Source organism: Limulus polyphemus, unplaced genomic scaffold (assembly GCF_000517525.1).
Source record: "Limulus polyphemus unplaced genomic scaffold, Limulus_polyphemus-2.1.2 Scaffold3012, whole genome shotgun sequence".
In the NCBI taxonomy this organism is placed as follows: domain Eukaryota; kingdom Metazoa; phylum Arthropoda; class Merostomata; order Xiphosura; family Limulidae; genus Limulus; species Limulus polyphemus.
The window spans coordinates 35,239-59,477 of NW_013668622.1; the positions used below are offsets into that span (position 1 = coordinate 35,239).

At 34.9% G+C, this 24,239-nt stretch overlaps 1 protein-coding gene across 7 annotated transcripts in view; it reads right to left on the reverse strand.

The window, feature by feature from the left end:
• Positions 1-917: 917 nt before the first annotated feature.
• The window catches only part of LOC106468455 (CD151 antigen-like), a 30,044-nt gene continuing 6,722 nt past the window's right edge, over positions 918-24,239 (reverse strand). Inside the window, exons 1-8 of one of the 7 annotated variants that reach the window (XM_022396787.1) lie at positions 20,033-20,297; positions 18,809-18,923; positions 18,199-18,390; positions 15,293-15,367; positions 13,536-13,634; positions 13,220-13,375; positions 5,645-5,728; positions 918-4,443 (exon numbers count right to left, since the gene is read on the reverse strand). In XM_022396787.1, the coding sequence (XP_022252495.1) occupies positions 4,357-4,443; positions 5,645-5,728; positions 13,220-13,375; positions 13,536-13,634; positions 15,293-15,367; positions 18,199-18,390; positions 18,809-18,898 (783 nt within the window). In that variant the 5' untranslated portion in view covers positions 18,899-18,923; positions 20,033-20,297 and the 3' untranslated portion in view covers positions 918-4,356. Of the gene's footprint in view, positions 4,444-5,644; positions 5,752-13,219; positions 13,376-13,535; positions 13,635-15,292; positions 15,368-18,198; positions 18,407-18,808; positions 18,924-19,621; positions 19,862-20,032; positions 20,298-24,239 lie in introns of those variants that run through there. The other 6 variants (XM_013928880.2, XM_022396789.1, XM_013928881.2 and 3 more) reach the window with 6 other exon arrangements.

Genomic DNA, 24,239 nt, shown 5'->3' on the forward strand with positions numbered 1-24,239 from the left:
ATCACGTGACCTCGATGTCGTAACAGTATCTATTTTATCCAGAAACTTTAGTGTCACTGATAGTCACTTAAGGTTGAGTATTGTGGATTCTTTGAAACATTGTTAAAGGAATAAATATTTTAATTTTTAATAATAACATCTGCAAACCTTATTTACAATGCATCTTACTTGTTTTGTTTATAACTTTTGTCTCAATCACAAGATTAAAGTATCATGTATTATTTATTTGAAGTTAGAATTTACTTAAAAAATAAAAAAAATTATGGAAAATTACATGAAAGTAAAGCTTAATTTCAATACTCTTAGTTTTAATTTAGCATGTACCACTAGTTTTGGTATGCAAGTTATAAATAAAGTATATGTTTCTATTTCATATTCAAAATATGAAACATATTGGTTCTTACTATATGAAACAGATACTATGACCAGCTGAGAGCTGCAATTTCAAGCTATGTCAGTGTAGTGTTACATGATGTTATCCCACTTCTCTACTACTGGTAGTGTTACATGATGTTATCCCACTTCTCTACTACTGGTAGTGTTACATGATGTTATCCCACTTCTCTACTACTGATAGTGTTACATGATGTTATCCCACTTCTCTACTACTGGTAGTGTTACATGATGCTATCCCACTTCTATACTACTGATAGTGTTACACGATGTTACCCCACTTTTCCATCTCAGCTTCTCCTCTAGCATGTCATAGACTAAGGTTGGTTTTTATTAATGTTCTGATGATGCTCTATTGTTACAATCTTTCATAAGGAGAAATTGAGGAGGAACATTCTGAGCACCCTCGGATTAAACCACAATTCCAACGAACTAAGTGATGATAGAGAATGTTATCCGAGTGGTAATTTTTATGTAAGCTTTGTTTATACACATGATACTTTTTTTGAAACTTTTCAAGTAGATCTAGCTACTGATCAGGTTTATTCATCAGTGACCAGCTGACAATGCATTAGTATAAAGTATAATTGTTTGTACAAACTCATTCCAACAGAAAATACTAATCATATCTGTACGTTGACTGAAAATTATAAGAAACACCACTAAATCAGCTTATAGAAGCATTTATTTGTAAGGGTACTGCTAAATGTCTCATTAGTTAGAAGTATCTGTAAAAAAAAAACAAAAAAAAACACTTCTTCTGAAAGTGTTTCAAACCAAACTAGAAACATATGAAGCTCATATAAAACACACAAAAAAATGTGTTTCTTTTCGAGAAGTTAACCATATTTTTAATAAACTAAAATAATAACTTACCATGTCATTTACTTTAATTTCTCTAAAAGTAAGTCTTTAGCAGATGTATTACCAATCATGACATATTTATAACTTTCATGCACTGTTCTTATCATATATTTCCATAATAAACAAACTTTAAGAGTTGTTTATACAGTTATCTAAGAAGGCACTCTTTCTTTACTAAAGTTTCAAAGATATTGATACACTATGCCATAACTTTCAGTAAAATTAGACATATGAAATACATTTAATATCCACTTCTTTTTCCACACTTTATGAAAATGAACAAAATATTCTGACACTTGTTATCCATCAATGAGAGACGTAAATTATTATTCTGTCTAACAACAAGGTAATAACAACAAAATACTGGTTTTGTTAGTCACAGAATAATGGGCACCACAAGAATACCCACACAAACAGATTAATTTTATATAATTTAATCAGTAAAAAAATATCAATAAGTTATACCTTCAGATCTCTACTCCGTTAATCGATACCTTTTAAAAAAAAATAGTTGTACACTTTCTTTTTTACTGGCAATACAATATTTTTTTTTATAAATAGTAAATTTTACTCAAATTGCACTAATAAATAATCAGATATCAAATAACTATCTTTATTGCAATTAATAAAACTAAAATTTGTACTTCTTTTTTTTTGATACGTGCATAATATTTTGTTGACAACACTTTTTAATAGTTTTACTCATGCCCTTTTCGTCACTAGTATATAGTAATTGTTTTTATTATTCTTAACTTTGTTTAATGCAAACTAGTTTGAAATGAGACATTCTTACTAAGGTAAATAAGAAATGACCCATATCTCCAGAATGTATTTTTATTAGATCTATATTTCACTTTTACGGTTTCGTCAGGAGCTATCGCTATCCTACTAGTTTACAAGTTCAACTGGATTAGTGAACGTGAAGGATGTCGACAGCTCCTGACGAAGTTGTAAAAGCGAAATATTGAGCTGATGAAGATACATTCTGGAGATATAGGTCATTACTTTATTTACCTTGAAAGAAATGTCTGGTAATTGTTTTTATTTTAATCCAATTTAAAATTAATGCCATAACAATAATGTATTTGGTAAACTTTCCTGTAGGTAAGATAAGGTACATGACATACACAATCATTTTAATAAACAGAAAGTTTTGTCTTTAAAAATGCAAAAAAAAAAAAACTAATAAGAAGCTGGCCAACTACTGACTGAAAAATCTTCCACAGTAGTTCATACTTGTGAAGCCTGAACTTATAACAATTTCTTTGTTATTAAGCACAAAGCTACATAATGGGCTATATTTGCTGTGCTCACTGTGGGTAAGGAAACCCGATTCTTCACATTATAATCCCTCAGACTTACTGCTGAGCCACCAGGAGGATTCATTCTTTATACCTGATCTCCATTCACATCACTAATCTTCTGAGATTAAAATAAAATTAAGCATTGTTTAGCTTCTTTACATACAATTAGCTGCTCTCCATCATATGTGAGGCTGGTATACAGATAACTACAACATTTGAAGTAGTGGTAAGGCTAGGTTAAGGTATATATATCAACATTAAAGTTAATCACATCTAATTGCATACATGAAGCTTACAACAGCGCAATAAAATCACTTTGAGTATTATGATAACAATATTTGAACTGGAAAGCTGTAAAACTATAAAATTATATACAGATGGTTCATTTCTACATTTTCATGTCTTACATAACTTCAACATTTGATTAGAAAAACTTGTAAAGGTGTTTTCACAATATACTGTATGTTGTAAGATTACAGACTTGAAGTTTTTTAAAATTAAAACCATTTTTATAAGTTATGAAACTATTATAAGTAAGAACCACATGTCAACCACACCGTATCTGTAACATTCAGTACTGATGAGGCCTTATATCAGGCTGGCTGGGATATGATATAGTAGTGATTGAGATGCTAGTTATATTAGCAACTTGCTTTTGTGACAACAGCTGTTACTTAATTAAGAAAGTATAATAATATGTCAACCACACCTTATCTGTAACATTCAGTACTGATGAGGCCTTATATCAGGCTGGCTGGGATATGATATAGTAGTGGTTGAGATGCTAGTTATATTAGCAACTTGCTTTCCTGACAACAGCTGTTACTGTGTGAACTGGATTAAATTGGTGAGGTGTCATTTGGTAAGGTTTTTCTAACTGTATATTATTTATCCACAAATATTTAAATGACTGAACAAAAATACTGGTGAAAATTTAAGAATCCAGCTTGAGTCATGTACAGGTGACGTTTTGATATCAGTTTTCAGTCCTAGATGATCATTGTGACAGTTTTCACTGATGGTATTACTATTTCAATGTTTTACTTGACATAATACTGCATTAGGGAAAATAATCCACAGCTTAATTGTTATCCTTACTCTGTATTTAATTAACAAAGAGATTCATTATTTAAACTTGCAGAAGAAAACAGTTAAAGGTCCAGTTAACATCTAACTGAGCCATAGGCTTAATTTACAGGGGGGGGGGGGGGCTAAAATTTCAACAGCAATAGTATTGGATATTAGTGTATGTACCAGCAAAACATACATTTATAACACATTTTAGAATTGAACACACCCTAGCTGCACATGTTTGGTAGCCAGGTTTAAAATACATATTTAATGAGTACAAATCTTGTTTAGAATACTGAGTGACATTTTTTTTTTTTGGAATGTTCACATTTTGATTCTACTGGTACATAAAATTATTCTTTAACCATTTTTATGTATACATGTTTAAGCTTTAAAGAACTAGGTAAAAAAAAAAAAAACTCGTACGAATGCTGCATAACTCTTGAGAAGAAAGCAACAGGCAAACTTTGAGTTAAACATGTTAGAAAATTTAAACTATTAATTAGCAAGAGCATTTTACAAAATCTTGCCAACATTCTGTTGTCAAACTGACAGCAGCACATCCAGGATGCTTATACAAGATTCATTTCACGACAGCTCTTAAAAAAACTCAAACTTTATGTATCCGATAGTTAATGAAGACAACATATACCAGAGAATACTTGTTCTTGAATATTGTACTGATCTTGCCTACCCCTATCCACTGAAGACAAACATCTTTTCCTCATCTTTCATAGTTGTAATGCTTCTTTGGCCTAATGTAGTCTCTGATGGTCATGTACAAACAGCATGAGAGAATCATCCCAAAAACCTAAAGAAATGAAAAATGAAAAAAAATAATTATAATTTTAACTGATAGTTTTACATATATGTGTGCTTTGTATACTTTTCCATCTGAATATTACAAGATAAGTGCTGTTTTTACAGAGATTCTCTGACTAGGCAGTGATCATATGTACATAAAACATTATCCATACAGAACTTTTAGGTTTACAAATAAACCATCAGTCATCTACGAGGTTGGTAATATAACAATCAAGTTAGATATTACTAATTATAAATAACTTCTGTTCTCAAGTAAAAAGAAAAAGCAATTGAAACTATGAATGAAATACTGTGGTGCTAAACATACCTTTCAGACAATTCCCACAGATAACAGGAGGTTCATTCAGGAAGTGTACAGCAGAGAAAACCTGAAATCTGACTTTAAAATTAAACACTGATAAAGAACAGTGTTTCACTGGATAACTGTAAATCAGTTTAGTGGTTGAACCAATCTGTTGATTTAAAATCTACCTCAAATCTATTCAAGACTGTGGAAAAGCACAGCTTTATATATAGAAGGTTCAGTATCACCATACCTCTCAGTACGTATGTGCTACTCACACCACTAACAATAAGGATGTACTACCCTCAAGGTATCACCCAACTCATCAGTGGAAAAAAAAGATTACTGTCAACCTTCACATAGTTTATTTTATTTTACAACAATCTTTCCACTGAGAAAATGCACAAGACAACATAGGAGAATCACCCAAAACAACAGGTAACTAGGAGGAAAGGAAATTAACCACATTCCTTGACCAACATTTTTGTTGCATTTCAAATGTTCATTCTACTAACTGAAGAAGGCTAGAAGTACAATTTGTGCATTTGATACCACAGTACATATATTATATAATAAAATAAAAACAAATAATAAATTCATGATATAGTTATTCTGTATGATGTTCTTGTTAACACACACAACAGATTATGATGATTTAAAGTGATGTACTAATATATTCTCCAGCAAACTAATACACTAAAATTATAAAACACTAAGTCTAGACCTGTTGTTGATAGTAAATACACAAATCTAAAAGTTAGTTATTTGTGTCTAGTTTTAAGGCTAATGGAATTATATTGTATTTGAAGATGTAAAAGTGACATTGACTACACTGTATCAATGCTTCAGTCATTCAAGTTATTATTATCACACGATTCTTTGATGGTTAAACTGAGATCCTGACCTGAACAAGGCAGATTCCTAAGCCAACACCTCCCAAGATGTTCAGATGATCTTTGATTTGCCTCTCAAGTGCTCGGATACAACCCTGAGAGAGATTAGAAGGTGTGTCTTAAAAAAAAACAAAAGAAGTAATTTTACTCTAATAGTGATGACATTGAAGAATCTCATTTACTGGTCAGAAATATAATACAAATCTCCATGTCCTATAATCTGAAAACCTACAGTTACGCACATTAGGAATGCAAAGCTTGTTACATGTATTATGAAGTTGTCATTAAATTTAACAATATAAATTTTTTCTTGGACAAACAGTATTGTAAATATTTATAGAAATGGTGAAGAAAATACTATGAGAACGCCACCCTTTTGTCATGAATAAAAAATAAACTGCACCACAGTAAAATCACATGTAGATAGCTTGCAATGTGATTGCTTGTTATCCAGTTATTCAGAAATTGCTTAACTAAAATATAGCTAATAAAATTACACAATCCTACTATGCCAAGTAGTATTAGTACTAGCCACGGCTCCAAGGACTGAAATATCACATGATAAGCATATAGACATTAAAGTTTTGGCTAGTCAATAATACTTCATAAGAAAGTCAGCAAGAGCTGTATGCAAGACTGAAAGGTTAGAATGAAACTGGCACTGTTAACACTAGAAACAGTGAAGGTAGAAAAGTTGTAGCTTTCCAGAAGTGATATTAAGTATCACAGGGTATTTTCTTTACAAGATAGATGATAGACAAGTAAAGATCTTGTCAACAGCATTAATGTAAATACAAGTTTGTGAATGTTACTTAGAAAACAATAAGCACAAAGTGGTTTCATTGGACTTGTTGCTGCTTGAAAAACACTGGTGAGAAGAGATAACTAAATAAAAGGGTTGAAATTGACATTGATCCAATCTGGAGATGTGTGCTCTTTACAGATGAATCCAAGTTCAGATTATCTAACAACAATCAACAGAAACTTATTTGACCAAAAAGAATGCTATCATAATCATAATAATAAACAACAGGAGTTTGTTTGATACTAGAGAAGAGTTAACATTTTCTTGAAAATGTATTTCCAATAATACTCACCTTCTCTCACACTACAGCTATTACTTGACTGCCAGGGTTTCTTTCTTTGCCCATCTAAGCATTGGTCTGATTTTTTCTCGCTTGCTACAGTCTTTTATACCCCACTTAATTGCCCTTGGCAATATTTGTCTCTCCACCTACATCAATGAGCCCTCTATCCTGGTAATGTATATAAGTACATCATTCAGATAATGTTATCACTTTTTCAAGACAGACTCAATCTGCAGTCTCTAACACCAGCTGTTAGTGTGGGGGAAGGATGGGAGAGTGTGAGAGAGGATAAGTATTATTGGAAATACATTTTCAATTTAGGGAAATGTTAACTTCCAAAACATACTTACCCTCCACTGCCACTTTAGCTAGAATCCAACATTGAGAAGGTAGAGGGACCAGTGAGGGCATTGTCCATACAGAAATCATCTGTACAGAACAGGGATGTACCAAGATAAGAGTGATACCCAAGTGGGGTAACCGCACTACACCCAGAACAGGTATGCTCTTCACCCAGAACTTAATATTAGTATCGAGGGTGGAATAGTACACGAGTAATTATTATTGGCCAGCCCCAACCAGATAGCCAAAGTTCCACTGCGTGGCTAGGTCAATATAGAGTGATACATTCCGAGCCACAGAGATCACAATGAGAAGGTAAGAAACACCAAAGTAGACAGATCTTCTCAACCTGAAGAAGTTCGAAAGACAACACCCCAGGCTTGGAATGATGGGATCTTGTATGCCTTACTCAACCTGAGAAAACAGAACTCATCTGGTCTGGAATTATGAACACTCATCCTCACTCCCCAACTGTGTGGGCAAGATAAATTTCGCTTGCCCCCAAAATTATGGTGAAGAAAGTGGAACACACTGTGCTCAACCAAGGGCCAAGGATGGGACCACTCTGCATTCGGAATTATGAGGAAACAATGGACCCCCTTCCATGAACAATGTAGTGAACCAATATTGATCAAAAAGAAGGGCCACACTCATCCCAACCATATAGCTGAGCATCAAATCTGAACTAGTATTACAAGTAAGCTCCCGCGTAGGCTGGTGCTTTTTCTACCAACATATGGGAAAAAACATCAAGTGACCCAGGTAGGAGGGCCCCTAACTTTGCCCTCTTCCCTAAGAGTGGAGAAATTCACTCTAACATTTTGGAGGAAAATCCTCTGTCTGCCACCCCAGTGACTGGAAACCAGGAGTGGTAAGGACTCGTAGTTCCACTAGTAGAATCTGTGGGGGGTAATGCGCATTGGGGAGCCCTGAGGAACTATGTTCTGGAAACAGTGCAATAGGTGAACCAAGTTCCCTATATTTTAAAAGTAAACCAATCTCAATTTATTCAATACAATGATCAACAGAGACGGACAGGATCCCCTTATGCTTTACTCATGATAGTCCATGAGTGCCGGTCCAGTACAGTAATACCACTCAGTCAGCCTTTACTTAGTTTTATGGAACACCTCATTTCTACAGAGCCTGTTGCATCCTAGATAAAGTATACTGAAATAGTGGTTGCTAGTGTGGAATTGGTGTGATAAAAGAACATCTGCCTGGGCAACACAAGCCACAGAGTGGGATCCTGTGAAAATGAGGTAAGGGACCATGAAAGAAGACATATAGACAAGTGTAATAATGAAAATACTCACCCCTCTGTATAATCTAGTGGAAGTGGTTAAGATAGTTACAGGGGGTAGTTGAAAACCCTCCAATGAAGGTACTGCTAGATCATATAAATAATATGAGCTAAAAGTATTGAGGAGGTCCACATACTCAGACCACACAATGTCCTCCAGTGGGAAATTCAACCGGGCCACTAAGGACATAGAAATGTGATGAATCTGATTAGATGTGACTAACAGAAAACTCCTTGCCTTCAAAGAGAACCCAAAATAAGCGATATGGATCAATTTTGTACTGTAGCCGGGGGGAAAATCCTGGTAAACTGAATGATCCACAATGGATAAATAGTCGTCAACTAGCGTCTCTAAAGGCATTAGTGCAGGCAACAAAACCTTCAAGACCTTCACTGGACATAACAAACAATCAAAATCTGATCAGTCATAAAAGTGAGGTATAGTGATCAGGTGAATCAGTGAAAAGGATTTATTCTGTTCCCTGTCTGACAGTGTATTAAGGAAGAAGAACTGGTCTGAGGACGTAGGTAGAATAAGAAAGCATCCTGTGCACAATCAATGCAAACCACTCCAACAGGCGAAATCTGTAGGTCAGAAGCAACAAAAAATAAACCTTCAGGAACAGGTGATACATGAGGCTAATGTCACAATAGATGTTGAGAAAGGGCATGTAATGTAAACTTAATATACCAGATAGGTAACTGGAATGGTTGTTTGGGACAAAAGACCCCAAGCAACTTGAGGAAGCTGAAGAGTACTGGGGACTCAAAGAATTTTTGTCTCAAGTATCAAAAGTTACTCAATAAGGCTACCTTATACAGGGTGTTGTGGAAGATGCAAAACCCTAGCCAAAAAGCCAGGTCAGAAAACAAGTTATGGTTGGCACTTCTGATCAAAGTGGGTTCAACCTCCTCTCAATACACCAATGGCAATATGAGTGCCATTTTCGTTGATAAATGTCCATCGTAGGACTAAGCAAAGACTGAGACAGATGCATGGCAACCTTAGAAATTAAACCCTGATGCTGTGCAAAGGACTGCGTAATCTCCATGTCTGAAGCTTGAGTTTCTGAATAGCCGAGTGTACGATGTCAAATCACTGCTGCCTCCACAGTGATGGCCAAAGAGGAAGTGGAAGGTACCATAGAAGCAGAAACCAAGGAGTAGCTGCCAATCTGGTGCTTTCAAATGGTTGGAACAAATCATATTTAGTACCTTAAATAACAAATGAATTGAAGGCCTAGAGTTGTAATCCTGTCCCATCCTGACAGAATACATCCATTGTCAAAGCCCAAGTGTGAGATACTGGAGACCAAATTTCCAGTAGTTGGGTGTTTCAAAAAGTGGCCAACCTGCCAATCATCAGTGTTTAAAAATGAGAGTCAATCCAGCAGAAAATCTTGCAATGCAGCATCTATTCTGTTAGGAGAATGTTAGGGTCAAAACAATTGATCTGCTACCACAGTCATCACCTGTGGAACATGACAAGCTAGTAGGGTGACATGATAGGAGTGGTTCTGAGAAAGGAGATTCAAGGTTTGAAAACAAGGAGCCCTGGATCAAGTGCCACCTTGACGGGAAATGCAAAACACCACTATGGAATATTTGGAGTAAAGCCTGACAATTTTCCCCTTAAGAAGCCAAGACTATGAGACATTTTCTTTTGAAGAGTAAGAAGGTCTAAAACATTGTGTAGAGAAGCGTTGTCATCCGTGAGTAGACCCTGTAATTCCTGATTGTTGAGATATTCACCCCATCCCTGAAGCGAGGCACTGGTGACGTCAAAGGAACCCATATCTTAGTATTGTCCCAATCTAACATCCCCTAGAGATCAAAGAGTAATCCTGAATAAAAAAAAAAACTGGGGAATCCAGTGAATCAATATTTATCATCCCTTGGTTGCATAAAGATCATTGAAAGGATCTCTTGTGCACTTGTCCCAAAGGCATGAGGTATTTGAGTGATGCTCACATTCTAAAAAGAGAAAGAACCATTCGTGTAGTGGGAGAAGGAGAGGTGAGTAAGATTCAAGCTTCCTGTTCCATAGCATGGAGCCGGATGAATATTGGCTGAGACTGACTGAGATACGTGATGAAACAACTACCCACACTAATGACATATTGAGGTAGAACAAAAATAGCCGTCTCAGCTCTGAGAACGAAACCTGCTTTGGTTGTTTCTGAAAGTAGAATCTGGGTGTGGCATTCTGACAATTGAGAGATAGTGCCAGCAGTAACCAATTGTCCATGAAATTGTGTGTGCACAGGGCTAGAGAATGGAGGTGATGAGAAAATGCTAGTACGAATCGGCAGAACCCATGTGGTGACAATGCTAGTCCAAATGTAAAAACCCTGAACTGTAGTACCTGACCCTTGTGCACAAAAAACGTCGATAGTAGCAGGATGCCACCATTATGGCAGTGTGCAGCTAGAAGTCGAAGACATCCACAATCCTAATAAAAAATGCCAACTCAGAGTGAGGAATGAGTCACTTGTGAACCTTGGAGAATCTAGAAATTGATATAGATGAGAAAAATCGATGACTGGATACCATTCTCCTGTCTTCTTGAGGCCAATAAGCCAACGGGAATAAAACCCTGGGAGAACTGGCACATCTCTCTCTCTACCCCATACCAACCAAACTCCGACAGCCCAAGAACTAAGTTACAAAATCCGGATTTGCGGGAAATGGAAACCCTACAGGTTGGTTGATAATGGTGTTAAAGACGTGAACTGAATGACTAATACTGACTCAGGGACCTGTAGTGCCCAAGGATCCATGGTTAATGTTTATCACATGTCCAGAAATTCTTGGAGCTGAGCCCCCCACAGACACTGAAGGCATACAATAATCACCAATGCCGTTGGTAGTGTTCCGACCTAGCAGCAGAATCCTTGGATATGGACAGAATCTATTCTGGGTATCAATGGGCCGAGGGACTGATGTTGGTGGTCGGGACCCTCGAATATGGTTGGAACTATGATTCCCTGTAGGAGCTGATGAAAGTCAAGATGCCAATGATAACAAGTATGAAAGTGTGTGATAATAATGGGTCCAGCTTGTCATCAATGGACTTGGTGGTCCAACAAAGTTTAGTTATAAAGTTGGACTTTAGAATTGTAAGTCTGTAGAGTTACCACTGTCCCACCAGAGGCATTGATCTATTCAGGTTAACTACAAAGTCTGCACTACAACCCCAAATTCCCAAAGTAGATGTATTTTTTGAGAGTTAGAATATGTTTCAACCTGACGATGGTAGGCTAAATCATGTACTCTGACAACTGTAGTAAATAAGGCATAGCTGTCCCTTCATGTAACTGAGCAGTAAACCTCCCTGAATGAACCATAATGTCAGAGGATGGAGGGAAACTAAGTACTTGCTCCCATAATACCTTTCAGCCATCAAGTACAGAGCAGGCTCAACAGCAACTGGGGAAAGACCCAAAACATCACACACTTGATGGACCAACTAAAGAAAAAGAGCCTGAAGCAGCTTATCCCAAGGTGGCCTCCTGAGAAGCCAACAGAATAAAAGAAGGTGCAAGGAAAAGTGAATCTAAATTCTCTCTAGATTGTCCAGGATCGCCCTCAATTGCAGCCTCAGAGCTCCCTAGAGAAACACCACTGAACGGATTGTGTCTCTATCTCACTATAATAAGATAACTAAAAGTCTCAATCAAGAGTTGAGCAATGCTAAGGAGAGACCTGATTTGCCTCTGTGACAGAAATAATAATCCAGGAATTCATGCCATATATCAGCTTGTCAAATACAAAAAAAAATGAAAATAATAATAAACGAAAACCAATTAGGTAACACAAAGAATGCTCAAAGTATCTCCTACCAATTTCAACACAGAAAAACTCATTAGCGAATGCTTTGTCGAGAAAAACATAATAACATTATCTGAATGAGGTGCTTATATACAGCAACATGATAGAGAGAGCATTGACGCAGGTGGAGAGTGTCATGAGACAAATATCGTCAAGGGTAATTAAGTGGGGTATACAAGACTGGAACAAATGAGAAAAAAATCTAACCAATGCTTAGATGGGCAAAGGAAGAAACCTTGGCAGTCGAGTACTAGCTGTAGTGTGAAAGGAGGTAAGTATGTTTTGGAAAAATGGTATCATAATTGTGACAAGCACACATGAAATGTTGTGAAACAGTATCTAGATAGTAAGAAGATAAATGGAACACTTGCATCATGGCTAGACCTGCACAAAGTCTCAATATGAATATTTGTGAGGCTGTAGAGCTTATATAGAAACTGAGAAGGTTAAATGGCAACCAAACAACTTGCTTGAATTGTGTGGAATAATACAGGACATTTGGAACAATATTTCACAATGGTGCATTTATAAACTATGTGGAAGCATGATTTGTTTGTAGTTAAGCACAAAGCTACACAATGGGCTATCTTTGCTGTGCCCACCATGGATATCAAAACCCGGTTTCTATTGGTATACGTCTGCAGACATACCACTGGGGGCTGGCAGCATGAAAACATGGTAGAATACTCTGTGTAAAGCAAATGGCTCACATACAAAATGCTAGTGCATTGTACACCTTATTCACTGTCCTGTGATCATATTTTATACCATCTAGCTGTTATTACTTGTTTGTGACTCCTGTATGTATTTCGATTGTGAGTTTTTATAATTACTTTCATTACTGTAGGTATATGCAATATATATCACTCAGTGGTTTACTCATCTAGATTAAATTATTTAAAAACTGAATAAATACTCTTAAGTAGAATCAGTAGTATTTTGTTAATTATTTTTAGTTTGAGCTATTGTTCAAGTAAAGTATGCCAGTATCACTAAGAAAGAGTAGATGTGAGAATGCTTACAACATCATGAATGTTTGAAGGATGATCCCGAACACCACATGATAGTGTTTCAGTTTTACAGCAACTGTCAGGTACTTTTCTTTTTTCTTCAGGGTTTTCTTTCAGCCATCTGCTATAATGCCAGTCTTCGAAGCCAAGAGCTCCACAGCATTTGTACTGAAAGTATAAATAAACCTTATTTCTTTTCTAGATTAAACACATTTTACAAAATGATATCAGATCTGTATTCAATTTGATAAATGTAATGAGAGTAGATGGTATCTTAAGGTAATGTAAATCTTAAAGGATTTTAACAAACAAAGTAAGGCTTCCCTACCTTTCTTTGTAATCGGTCGATAGCAGCTGTTCTACTTTCATCAAACTGATATTGGCTGGTGAAAGTTCCATTCATGGAGATTTCTAGCTCAGAAATAACCTATATCATGATGACAATCCACAGGAACAAATGTTAACAATATTCCTTTAAAGTCAACTTACAATACTTATCAAACTCTATATTTTATCAATTATGAGTCTGTTCCATCAGCATACAACAAGAATATGATTTTAATGTATGAATACCGAAAGTTCTAACTACAAACCCTGTTTAAAAAAACACCATTATTATGGATAACTGTCTACAGATCCTGATAAAAAAACACCATTATTATCGATAACTGTCTACAGATCCTGATAAAAACAACATTATTAGGGATAACTGTCTACAGCCCCTGATAAAAACAACATTATTAGGGATAACTGTCTGCAGCCCCTGATAAAAACAACATTATTAGGGATAACTGTCTACAGACCCTGATAAAAACATCATCATTATTGATAACTGTCTACACACCCTGATAAAAACAACTTTATTATGAATAACTGTCTACAGACCCTGATAAAAACACCATTATTATAGATAACTGTCTACAGACCCTGATAAAAACAACATTATTATAGATAACTGTCTACAGACCCTGATAAAATCATCATTATTATGAATAACTGTCTACAGACCCTGATAAAAACAACATTATTATGAATAACTGTCTACAAACCCTGATAAAAACAACATTATTATGGATAACTGTTTACAAACCCTGATAAAAACAACATTATTATGAATAACTGTCTACAGAGCCTGATAAAAACATCATTATTGTGGATAACTATATTAGGAATACAGTTACACTAAGTATAAATTTCTCCCTCCTCTCAGAGAAACTCAGCATCTTTAAAAACCATGTGATGCATGGAATTTATAATTTTAATAACACAAACATTAATTAATAGATGCTAGTATAAAAATGAATATAAATTAGGAATTGTCATAAGTCAATAATTATTAAGTTGTTCCAAGTCATCAGGTCAAAACCTTCATGTTAACTTTTTTTTAGCCATAATGCTAAAAGTATCTCATAAAGTTCAGCAGTTTAGGAACTTCTGATTAGTCTTAAATTCACACATTAAGCTAAAAATTTAAAATATTCTTAACAGATGTTATTATACTTACAAATTACTATCAATGACAGAATAAATAACATCATTTGGGTGTTTAACCTTATTCCTGTCCTGAGCATCATGTGATACACAGCTACATTTATTTGATATGCAGCTGATGCTCGTGAACGTGGCAGTAGGAACCGGTTGTTTTGATTCAGTGTATGAGATTAGAAGAGAGTTTAATACTAGCATCACATGTGATGCTCAAAGCACATGTGAATGATGATAAGGCTAGGTTACTTTCACTCGAGAGAAAATGTAAAATTAGGATAAATACAACAATTTTTGTTATTAATTCCTTATATATCTTCATTACCCATTACACTGATTTCCAACAAGTGAATAACGAATAAGCGTATCCACAAAAAACAATAAATGACCTAAAATAAAGAAAATATTAAGCAAAAAGCTGCCTATGCCCACCAAAATAACCAGTAATATCTCATGAAGCTAACTAGAAGTAAGAATGCAATATATTATTACTTACAAGTACACAAATTATACATAAAAATGGGTGAAAATAATCTTAACACACTGTGAGCAAAATTATACAAATACCAACATTATATTAAATCTGTCAAGAGGTCTTACTTGTTCCTGATATACATAGGCAATAACACCTGCAACAGCCTCCAAAAGGAAGATTAGTAGAAGCAGAAAAGTATACTGAAACAAAAAATAAAATAAGAAATTCAATTATGTGAACAGAAAAGAAATATTTGGAGTACTTGGCAAAATTAACTAATAATCAAAGATATAGCTGCTTCAGAAGTGTCCCTAACCTCATAGGCCAATCAGCTCTTGGCATCTGGGATGAAATCAAACACAGTGGCAGGTTACTATGGTTATGTTTTTTGATGACTGGGTGTTCTGCATACATGACTAACACCTCTACTTGGCATGCTGTTTTCAAGTGAGGTGATACATGTAAATATTATATTCATTAGTGTAATGCATACTCTCGCTAATTTTACTCGTACATTTATTTTTCTATAATGATATTGTGAATAATGTTTATTGTGTCATTTGTTAAAAGTCAGCAGCTAATCCAAACATGTTTATTTTTCTATAATGATATTGTGAATAATGTTTATTGTGTCATTTATTAAAAGTCAGCAGCTAATCCAAACATGTTTATTTTCTATAATGATATTGTGAATAATGTTTATTGTGTCATTTGTTAAAAGTCAGCAGCTAATCCAAACATGTTTATTTTTCTATAATGATATTGTGAATAATGTTTATTGTGTCATTTGTTAAAAGTCAGCAGCTAATCCAAACATGTTTATTTTTCTATAATGATATTGTGAATAATGTTTACTGTGTCATTTGTTAAAAGTCAGCAGCTAATCCAAACATGTTTAGTATATAACCTTTACCTGTGTAAAGAGATTAGCTTATATTTATGGCCTTACAACATTCAGTAAATGGGAATGTAAAAACTACACACAGAATAACTGCATGAAAAGTTTTAAAAAGTATGTAAACAGACCCGAATAAAGATATATTATAAACTAATTGTAAAGGGGAGAAATTAGTCGTTTGAGCTATGATTATAAACATGTATAACAACAAGTTATTTAAACTTTTTTTCAGATCATTATTTAAACTTTCATTTAGCTTGAGTGTTTTGTAAACATTTAATGAAAACCTATGTAAGCTATAATTGGTTTCTTTTGATTTTAATCATTTTTTTGTGGACAAATTTTCTTCATAATAATCCTACAACTCATAATGTCTGTCTGAACTGGTGTTTAGGAACTATATAAAAGATGATTATGAGAGTACCACTGTCAGCTGTTCTATGCATATTCAAAGAAATGTCTGTAACCCACACACAAGTTAAAAGTACCACATTATGTGAAGAAATGACAGGAAAGGTACTGCAGAGTGATTAAGTCAAACTCAACCAGTGAATTAATGCGACTATACAGTTTTGAAGAAAATGATCATTTAATTCTTATTTTTAACCAAACACAAAAAATGTGTCGCAGAATTCATCTTTAGAGACTTGCTGTATGTTAACAGTGCTTTATCAATTTGCGTCTGACTTCTGCTTCTTACCATTTCAGATAGAGGCAAACAGCTGCTAAGATAACTCAAGGACCCAGCTTGGCCATCTATAGTTATAGCTGCACACATTATGGTTAAGTTTTAATGATACATCAAAGGCAGGTGGATCTTCCTGCCTGTTAAATCAAGCCCTACATATACTAGTGTTAGCTCGACCACAGGCTCGAGACAGCATAGTATAAGTAGACTCCTGCTGTGTGGTCTGTTGACTGTATTAATGCAATTTAAAGACACTAACTAAACATAAGAACATACATGGGAATTTATAAACTTTTACTTGAAAAAGCCATAAACAAGAAAACTTTAAAACTAGTTATGAAATGGCCATTATTACAAATTTGTAGGATACGTTTTCTCCAGAATTTCATTCAAAACTATTTCAGACTTTGTATCCATTAAGCATAAATCCTATCATTGGGAGAATCTATTTTGTAACTGTGTTCAGCTCTTGCTAAATGTTACATTTTTTTAAAAATTTGGTTCCATTTAAATTATAGCCTGTGAGCTTAAATGTACTCTCTTCAACAGCCCAAATGTTGAAAAAAAACACAGGCCATAATATTATTTAAAAAAACTATGGGTAAGAGATTGAGGAACAACAGGAAATTAACTAAAATCTGTCATAAGTAACTTAACGTGATACACAATATAGCATTTTCTGTATAAATTTCTCATTCAATAACTTCTTACAAATCAAACACAAATCTAAATACGAGCTGTGATATTAATGATATGGTGTTCCACAAGATGTCACCTTTGGAAGTTTGCTATATTCTGATATAAACCGACAAATATAAGACTCCTCTGTTCATCCTATATATGAATTCAGGGACAACAGAAGTTTCAATTAAATACGCACATACATCATACTTACTATTTGTTGATGTTTTGTTGTGTAAAAGTCATTCTGTTTTACTGCACATATATCTTTATTTGAAATGTTCCTTTATCTTTACTATTAACTTACTTCTCTCTATTATGGCTACATCTTACAGTGCATTTCCTTTGCCAGATTGTTTCATAATTTTAACATTATTTAAGCAGCTATACTGATGGCCAGGTTGATAAATTTTAGTGTTACTCATGTATATAAGTAAATAATTAGTGTAAACTTAGTTAGGAGGCCCTGTAAGTATGCAATAATTTTCCATACACAACATAAACATTACAATACAAATAATCCCCTTCTCAGTTGTATATCTTATGTTGATCTTAACGAACACTCAAAACATTCTAAGTAGGCTTATTACCTATTACATTTTTAATTAACGTACAAGTGCATGTATACAAACATAATTAATGAAACAACGACACAAAACAAGAAACCAAAAGAACCTCTTGCCTTCTGAGGGCACTAGGGATAACAGAGTTTTGGTAATTTATCTAATTTTTATTCAATGAAACTTCTCCAATTTGTAACTTACGATTAACAGGAGGCAGCGATCTTCCTGGCGTACTGCAATACAACCAATCACTGTCACAATCAAAACTGTAATTCCAGCAATGATCAAAATGTACGACGTTGCTACGTAAGTGCTTGTGGTTAGAAGGTTTACATAATGATGTTTGTCAATCACTGTCCATAACCCCACTCCCAGAACAGCACATCCTGCAAGCTGAACTAAACAATTACTGTGCTAACCTAGTTTTACAATAAATAATATCAAATTATTCTACTATAAAAGGCAGGTCTTAATGAAAAGAAATTCAAAAGCTCTTCTGTAATGACCTATTTAATTATATTGACTTTATTCTCTTAATGAAACTTGTATGTGCATATTAATAATATAATGTGATTTCCCATTTAAGTTTTTGACTTTCTAGGCTACCTGTTTTAGGATTTCATTAAACACAGTGAAGATCAACACACAATAAAACTTTAAAATAAACTACACATTAAAAAAAAAAACTTAAACTTTAAAAATTTTTCTAATACAAAATAATTTGCCTATGGATTAAAAACACTTAACATTCATTACCACAAAATGAATTTTATTATATAATTTAAACACTAAGTTAATTAACAAAACTTACAAAAAATATGAAGTTGAAGATGTGGAGAACAAATTTAAGAAATGACACACTACAACAACCTTCATTTGTTGTTCTTACATATGTTGCCATGGTGACTGGTATTATCACTAATGATCTGAAATGGAAGAAGTATCAAATGACATCCATCTTAATAAAAACTGTCATATATCTGCTGACAAAATAACAATAAATTAATCTAGTAGATTCCTGTTAGTAATATGCATCTGTATTTCGAAAACTTTATAAATATTTTATAATATTTCCCAATCATGAAATGGTGGCACAAGCTATGCTGGTAATCTTCCATCAACTCAAGAAACTAAACCTAAACAGTAGAACTTTTGTCATTTCAGACATTTACATTCTGACAAAATGTCAGGAAATGTTTCATGACGTCACTGAGGACGTTATCATACTTTATACAACAATCATTTTCAGCCATGCATTGAGTTATAGCTGTTTCTTAACTTACTCTTCAACTGTGCGTGTATCTGGTTTGTTTTGTTTTGAAAGCTACACAAGGGTTATCTGAGCTAGCCGTCCCAAATTTACCAGTGATAAACTAGAGCAAAGGCAGCTAGTCAACACCACCCACTGCCATCTCTTGGTCTACCCTTTTATCAATGAATAGTAGGATTGACTGTCACCTTATAACACCCCCACAACTGAAAGAGCGAGTATGTTCGGTGATGGGGATTCGAACCCGCAATCTGGAGATTCCAAGTTGAGTGCCCTAATCACTGAGCCCTTTGAGTGTATATATATACTATATTACCAATAGTACTGGGACAAAACACCTAAAACTATAAATACCTCATCCACCCACCCAGTCACTACTGGGTCTGCAGGTGAATCCCTGGTTGCATTATTTTGTTAAATTAAAACAGTCAGCTGGAATCAAGTTGATACAAAGTTCACAGGGAATTTGTCGTTGGATGTTGACACTGGTGGTATGAGTGTAGAGTCGCCCCTAAACAAAATTGTGGCCTGTGCGAACTTTGTATTCGGCGCTCCTTTACGTTGGCATCTGTGCAAGGGAACACGTCGCCCACCCCAAAGGCCGGCCCTCTCCTGCAGAGCCCCCTACTTTCTTGAACATTTAAAAAACTCTTGATGTTTTTTTTGGGGGGGGGAGCATATTCACAGTTGCGTATTTATTTTTATGGTACGCAGTAACTTTTTTTCTAACCTACGTCAAGTTACACCAATACACAACAAACTTACCTCTACAAATGTATAAGATTAGTGAGTAACTAGCAAAGATGTCCACTTCAAGATACAACATACAGCGTGTATACTAAGTGTTCTTAGTTTCTATTGGCTTCATAAAATTCGGTCATGAACATATGAAAATTAAAACTCTGGCCTATTAAACAATAACGACTAAAAATTTTGTACTTAATAACGATAAAAGATCTAGCGAGCGGGAATGGCGCAGTTCTATTCCATAAAAAACTTCTCGTTCTCAAGGTCATGATAGTGTAGTCTTGAGGTCGTTAACACGTTACAACTACTCATCGTCACGTTTCATTGAAATATGTAATAATGAAAGTATGCACTTCTATAACAGTGATGGTAAAATAATAACAACAATATAGTTGTCTTACGTGTTTTTTCCCCCCTAATCACAAACAGTTAATATATTAAACTGTCCCAGTTTCTTTGTATCTCAATATGAGTTTCAGATATACGGTTTGTCGTTATACACGACTCCTTTTAAAGTTTACTTGGAGAATCACCTGGCAAAGAAATGCTCCCTCCCTCTATGTTACGTTTTTTAAACCTAACCTGTCATTGGGCAGCCACAAGAATTGACATCTGAAGACCTGCCCAAGTGTGACAAAAAAAAAGCAACATGTTTCTTTTAAGTAGCTTCAAGATAATTTAGGCACATACATATTATTATTTTAACAAATTTTGCCTTTAAATTGCGATGCAATTAACATCAAATGGTAAAAAAATGTTTTTTGTGATTTAACTTTTAAGTCGTTTCAGAGCTGTTACAGTGTCATTCTGTAATGGGGGGGGGGGGTGTACAGTTTATCAATCTGGAATTTGGAACTCTGGTATCCCTAGTCAGAATTCAGCTTACGTTTATTGTTTAAAATCTGTGCCAATGTTTTACTGGATCCAATAAAACAAAATATTTCTAACATAAAACTTTTGAACTGTAATGATTGTTTCGGCTAATACTCCATTATCTATTGTCTCATCCATAATCCCTCAATGAATCAATGGTAAATGTACGGGCATACAACGCTAAAATCCAGGAATCGATTCCCCGCAATTAACGGAGCGCAGACAGCCCATTGTGTAAGTTTGCGCTAAAAAAACACCACCAATATTTAATTTATCGTCCTGCGGGAATTATGAGCTCGATCTATTATATTTTCTCGCACTATCTGTTCACGTGATAAAGAACTGATATTTATTAGAACAATACCTTTTGACAGATCAAAGCCAACCCAAATTACCGAGAAGTTGAAGGATTGTGATAATTTTAGTGAAACAATAAACGACCAGAAAAATTACGTCCATAACCAGGAAAAACAAGCTCTCTCTCTCTCTTCTTTTTTTTTTTGGCTACATTTCAAGTATAATAATCATTAAAACATGCCACAATTTCGAAGCTGTTTATCGGTGCTATCAGTGCTATAATAATATTTAAACAAGACTGTGTGTTTGTCGTTAAGAGTAAAGCTACACAATGGGCCATCGATGCTGTGTCTACCACGGGTATCGAAACCCCAATACATAGCATACAAGTCCATAGTCTTGCCGCTGGGGGCTAATCAAGACTGTATAGGATGATAGAAGGTTAAAGACTTCCACGCGGATTTTAAATAAGTAATTTTTTTTATCTCAACGTACACAAAGTTTGGCTCAGATTTCTGTCGAAAAATGTGTATACCCTTTCTCTAGCACATTTATAAACTCTCTCAGTGCCAGGTTTATTTTTAGATAAACAATATAAACAAAAAAGAGACAGTTTTAATACTTCTCTGAAGCTTGAAACTGGTAAACTATTGGAAGTTTTACGGGGATACTTTTTTGTTCGTGATGATACAAAACTGTAGTTAAAACCAAAATTTTGAAGGATTAAATAAAATTGATATAGTGTTTCCGATGTATCTGCCCATGGTGGTACTCTGCAGGGGAGGACATATACGACCACAGCAGTGAAAAGGGTTAATAAAAATTAACTAAATACCTATGTTACTAGGGGTTGCTAACACTTTATAAGAACGATATTCTGGATTCTGTGCAGCTTTTGAAAATACTTCGTTCATCGCATACAGTATAACGGCCATGATTACTTACCCCAATTTCCATTGAAACAAGCTTCTGATTGTTTGTTGAATTTTCGATAAAGCTACTCGAAGGCTATCCGTTCCTATGTGTGAAATGATAGACTAGAGTCAACACCACCAACTGCCAACTCTTGGGCTACTTTTAACACAACTGCAGCGAAAAGTAGGATTAATTGTCACGTTATAATGCATCCTTAAAGAGAGTGCATTTTCGATGACGGAGTTCGATACCACGATCCTCAGATTGACAGCCGAGCGTCCTAAACAACCATGCCACACCCCGAAACAAGCTTTTATGAATGACGATGAGGCCATCTTAGACCACATATCTTAGACCACAAAGACTCTCCACTGTACATGAATGTCGATTTCCAAGACTACATAAATTAAGTGAATCAAAGTCAAATAAGTACACTAGGGCAGCATTATGGTCGAATAGCATTGCTAACATTCCATCTCTTTTGGCCATCTTTCTTCAAGAAAACAACCGTTGATTTCGAGAGATTACTGGGAGTTTAAACGATTTTTGAAAACCCAAAATCCTGGTTTAATATACTGTTACTGACACTACGAGGTACACCCAGCTTCATCGCAATGGCCTTTTTTTTTTTTTTGGTTGGAGAGGTTTATTTTGTAACCATGGCCTTCACTCTACCGATAAGTGCGTTGTTACAGATTGACTGACGTTGTGTTATCCTAAACACTGCTGGCTACATGGTGTTAATTTTTTACACATCCGTAGAGGATATTGAAAACCCTTTTCTACAAAGTATCGTGTACTTTGACTCCATGTCGTTTAACAGTATCCTCGTAAGAAGCCATGACATATATTCCTATAGCCATAAGCCAATCTGCGGCGGCATTGTTTCATTTGAATGATTGGGTTTATACAAAGGCTAAGCATGTCTGTTATGTCGCTGTATTAAAATATGCTACTTTTAGTGCAGCGCCACACAATAACCTATCTCAGCTCTGTAAACCACGGGGAAAAGAACGCCTGATATTGACGTTGGAAGTTCCTAAACTTGCCGCTGACCCACCGCGGGACTACTATATCCAAAGCACCCGTTTACATATGGGTACCCCAAAATGGCTACAGCAAATAGCCCAAGTTCGAACTAAAACTTGCTGAACGAAAAGAGGGTAAAAAGTTAGCAGCACCATCCGCCTACATGGCTAATATTAATCAAAATGGCGTACATGACTGCCACGATTATGAAGACCCCGAATATGAAAATTGGGAGCATGTTTAGCGGCATATCGAGGCTCAAACTTTGGACTTTACCATTCTTAGATCGACACGCTAATCATTTGGCCACGCTCAGTTCCTGATTTTGAAAAAACATACTTTAGCAATTGGAAAAACACATATATATATATATATAGAGAGAGAGAGAGAGAGAGAAACCGAGTGGCTAAATTACAAGGTAAAATATTAATAAAGGTTAAACATTTTTTATTAGTTTGTATTGCTTAGATAAACTGAAAAAAAAAGAGAGTTGTGATAGTACTGACAGCCACATTATAAACAAAAATGGCAGTTTCAGAAAAGCTTATATTTGTTAAGAATAAAGCTACCTATACTGACAAGATTTATCTTTAAACTTTAAAGCAGCTAAGAAATATTAAAATAAGTTGTGTAAACTTTACCTCTTTTTTTTCCGACTGACAACTGGATATTGTTTGTTTTGTTTTAGCAAAGTCACATTGTACTATCCAGGATTTTAGCGTTGCAAATCCGTAGACATACCGCCGAGGAACGACACTGGATAATTCGTGATGATTTAAAACAAATAATGATTATCGATATTGCCTTCTTTTATTAACAAGGAGTTGGAATATCTTGTCAGAGGTCATTTATACAAACAAACAAAAAATCATAAACATTTATAAAAAGTTTGCTTTTAATTAACAACACTCAGTGTACACGTATATACATATATTTGCAAAACCAATGTACTGAATATTTTGATAGGATGTAAATACATTTTTGGATAAAGACACTCTCAAAAGATTACTCAATAAGTTGATTGTTTATAGAATTAACAGCAGGACTAAGGTGTAGACAGTAAGTTTGGTGACAGACACATTTCTTATTGGGAGAATATGGCTATGGGATA